At 41.5% G+C, this 2875-nt stretch overlaps 1 protein-coding gene across 1 annotated transcript in view; it reads right to left on the bottom strand.

Annotated features, from left to right (window-relative positions):
* Window positions 1-2875, bottom strand: part of UTP20 (UTP20, small subunit (SSU) processome component, homolog (yeast)) — a gene marked incomplete at its 5' end in the record, with an annotated part of 62325 nt that overhangs the window by 54658 nt on the left and 4792 nt on the right. The window contains 4 exons of the mRNA XM_010144091.1: window positions 3-61; window positions 563-709; window positions 1901-2056; window positions 2453-2590. Coding sequence (XP_010142393.1) covers window positions 3-61; window positions 563-709; window positions 1901-2056; window positions 2453-2590 — 500 coding nt within the window. The remainder of the gene's footprint in view (window positions 1-2; window positions 62-562; window positions 710-1900; window positions 2057-2452; window positions 2591-2875) is intronic.

The raw sequence follows: 2875 nt of genomic DNA, 5'->3' as shown, positions 1-2875 counted from the left end.
TCAGCAGGGTCCTGCAGCAAGATGATGTGAGATCTGGTGTTCGTAGCATTTTCATTAAAATCTGAAAGTGGAAGAGAGTTAACTGATATTCATCTATGAAGACAGCAATTATCTCGTCTGAACAACCTGGACAGTTGCTGGAGCAGGAGGGCATGATGTCCTAAGCTCCATCCCACAGAAATGAAACCTAATAGCCCTGTAAAAGTTTGAAGGCACTAAACCTACGTTTGAACACAATGGGGTCAAACATATGTGAATTTGTTAGAACTACTCTACCACTGATATGGGGATCTAGGTGTCCTCCACAGTGGCAGGAGCTGGTCTCTAGAAGCAGCAGCCTGCTCTTGTCCTTGCTCGTTTAAGGGAGGACTACACTGGCATTACAGTAGAGAGGTAAATTCTCATGGGATCAGAGAGGTAGCAATACTTAAAATAAATGTCTCTGTTCACTCAACTCAAATCCTAAGACAATTAACTGATGCATCAGAAATGTGTACGAGTGCTTCAGCTGACCTCTTCCATATTCTCTGGCACATCTGCCAAAGTGATGATCTGACCTTACCCGACACACATCTTCAGGCAGTGAGATTTTGGATCCGCTTCCATGTCGCGCTAGGATCAGATAAGCTTGCAGAATCCTCTCCATCTGCTCTGAAGCCATACAGCAGTTTGCCTTAGTTATTTTCCTCTGCAAGTCTAGGAGTGACTCCTGTTTAAATATAAAAGGAAAGGAAAACATTTCACAGAAATGCTCAGACACTGTTTCACTTACTGCTATTTGAAAGGCATTCTAAAGAATCAGCATCTCATTTGCCTGACAAACTGTTGCTGTCTCTCGTTCATGTTCAACAAACTAAGCCTTGCAGAAATATTATGCCACTCCCATTATGTAAGAACATGCATCTTGGGTTCCTTGGACAGCAACACAAATACCTCCCAAGATGAAGGTCTCCTGAAAGGCCAACATGATGTGCAAAATAAGGAAGAGGAAGAGAAAGAAATACTTGGCCCCAGACCCACAGTGGTATGGAAGCACCCAGCTTCCACTACCATTACCAGAACTTCAGTACTGTTACCCTTTATGCATCATTATGTTAATGTGGATGCTGAGAGGTTACTCATATCATCTATATTATACAGCTAATGGAGCTACTCTGGATCACTCCCATTAACGTCCTTTTCTGAACTGAAGATATAAACTCCCATCCTTGTTCCTATAAATTGAACCCAGTTCAGAGAGCTATCATAGCCTATGTAAATATTTCCCTCTAAGCAAGATATCTCCAGGCACCCACTGGTTCCCTGCCAGGCCCTTCTTCATTATTCTTCATCACCCTGACCCAGCACAGTCCACACACTCAGCTGTGCTCCCTCAAACTTTGGAGTATAACCCCCAAGGAGCCACATGGGGACACCTGGACTGAAAACACTGTTATTTTCAATACTTGGCTCTGAGGCTTAAACTCGGCTCTCCAAGTTCAGCCTAGGTCTTTGCTGTAAAGAGAGCTGCAGGGCAAAAAAGCTTCCCCTTCATGTCACTAAGAGGTTTTAGAACCACCAATATACCTAGTTCAGCAATATAAAACAAGCCCTAGCATCCCCATCCCAGCAAGGGATCTGTGATGTCTGCAAAGGCACATCCTACAAACCCTCATTGCCCAATCATGGGACTAAGATCCAAGTCTCACACACAACAGGTTCCTTCTCACTCACCACACATCCACCAGGGTCACTCTGAACTTACAAAAGAAGGGTGGGGTTTTTCCATACACACGACACCGTATTTAATGCTTCCAAAGCTGAAAAAAAACAGTTCTGATCCAATAAAACACAAATACTTGCCTTGAGTTCAGTCTCTTATGAAGAAACAAAAATAAATATATAAATAAAACCAGCATACCTCCAGGCACTTGAAGACAATGTCAAAATGCTCCTTATGGATATGTACTACAGCTGATCTGATCATCTGCTCAAAGACTTCTCCTACAGTTAGCCATGGTAGTTCAATTTCTTTTTCAGTAATAGGCCCCAGCTTTAACAGAATTAACTTCAGAGCCTGTACAGGAAAAGAGCACATCAAGTCCTTATACTCAGAAAATAAATCTAACAATCCTAAAATTAGTTACCGTGATATATTGCTAAAATATTCCAGTGACCTTGATGCTTTCTAGAATGACTACAGGAAAAAATAAAAAAGTACTACAACTTAAAATATGAAATATCAGCAGGCAGTACTATTTTAATACACACAAATATTGCATAGGAATTACTAAAACAACCTTCCTATTTCAAAGAATATTCTTAGAAGGCAGCTTTCAGATCTTGTGAAGTAATGAACAGCAGGCTTATCACCAAGGATCCTCTCAGGTGAACAAGACAACACTCAATGGTTTCACCAAGCAATGCCTAAGGCTCCATTACAGCAACATGTAAACTAGTTTCCTGTCTTTACCGTCTCTGCACAAGAGTGGAACATGTTTCGAACACCCTTGCACATCTCAAAAAGTAGCTGTCCTACACCTTCCACCTTCTCAGGGTGCTCCCCCACGTCACAGAGCATTAAATTGAAGATTGCATTTTTATCAGAAACCTACAAAACACAAGGAGAAAAAAAAAAGTTGCCTTCTATTCAGAGCTGATAGATGGATAGAGTCAATTAAATGGATTCCCAGCACCACATTACTTTTCTAGTCTTGCCTTCCCACAACAGTTCAAACTCATTATTTCTGCAACCACACAAGGAAATTGAAAGAAGAAAAATTATCAGCTATTCAGCCCCTCAGCGCCCCCCCAGCCCCAAGCTGTACACAGGTCTACTGACGTCACTGCAACTGAAATATGTGGCTTTGATTATTATGATTTTAGAGTTAAACAT

This window comes from Buceros rhinoceros, unplaced genomic scaffold, assembly GCF_000710305.1.
Source record: "Buceros rhinoceros silvestris isolate BGI_N320 unplaced genomic scaffold, ASM71030v1 scaffold13749, whole genome shotgun sequence".
In the NCBI taxonomy this organism is placed as follows: Eukaryota; Metazoa; Chordata; class Aves; order Bucerotiformes; family Bucerotidae; genus Buceros; species Buceros rhinoceros.
The sequence above is the reverse complement of the archived record's forward strand: the minus strand, read 5'-3'. Positions and strand labels throughout refer to the sequence as shown.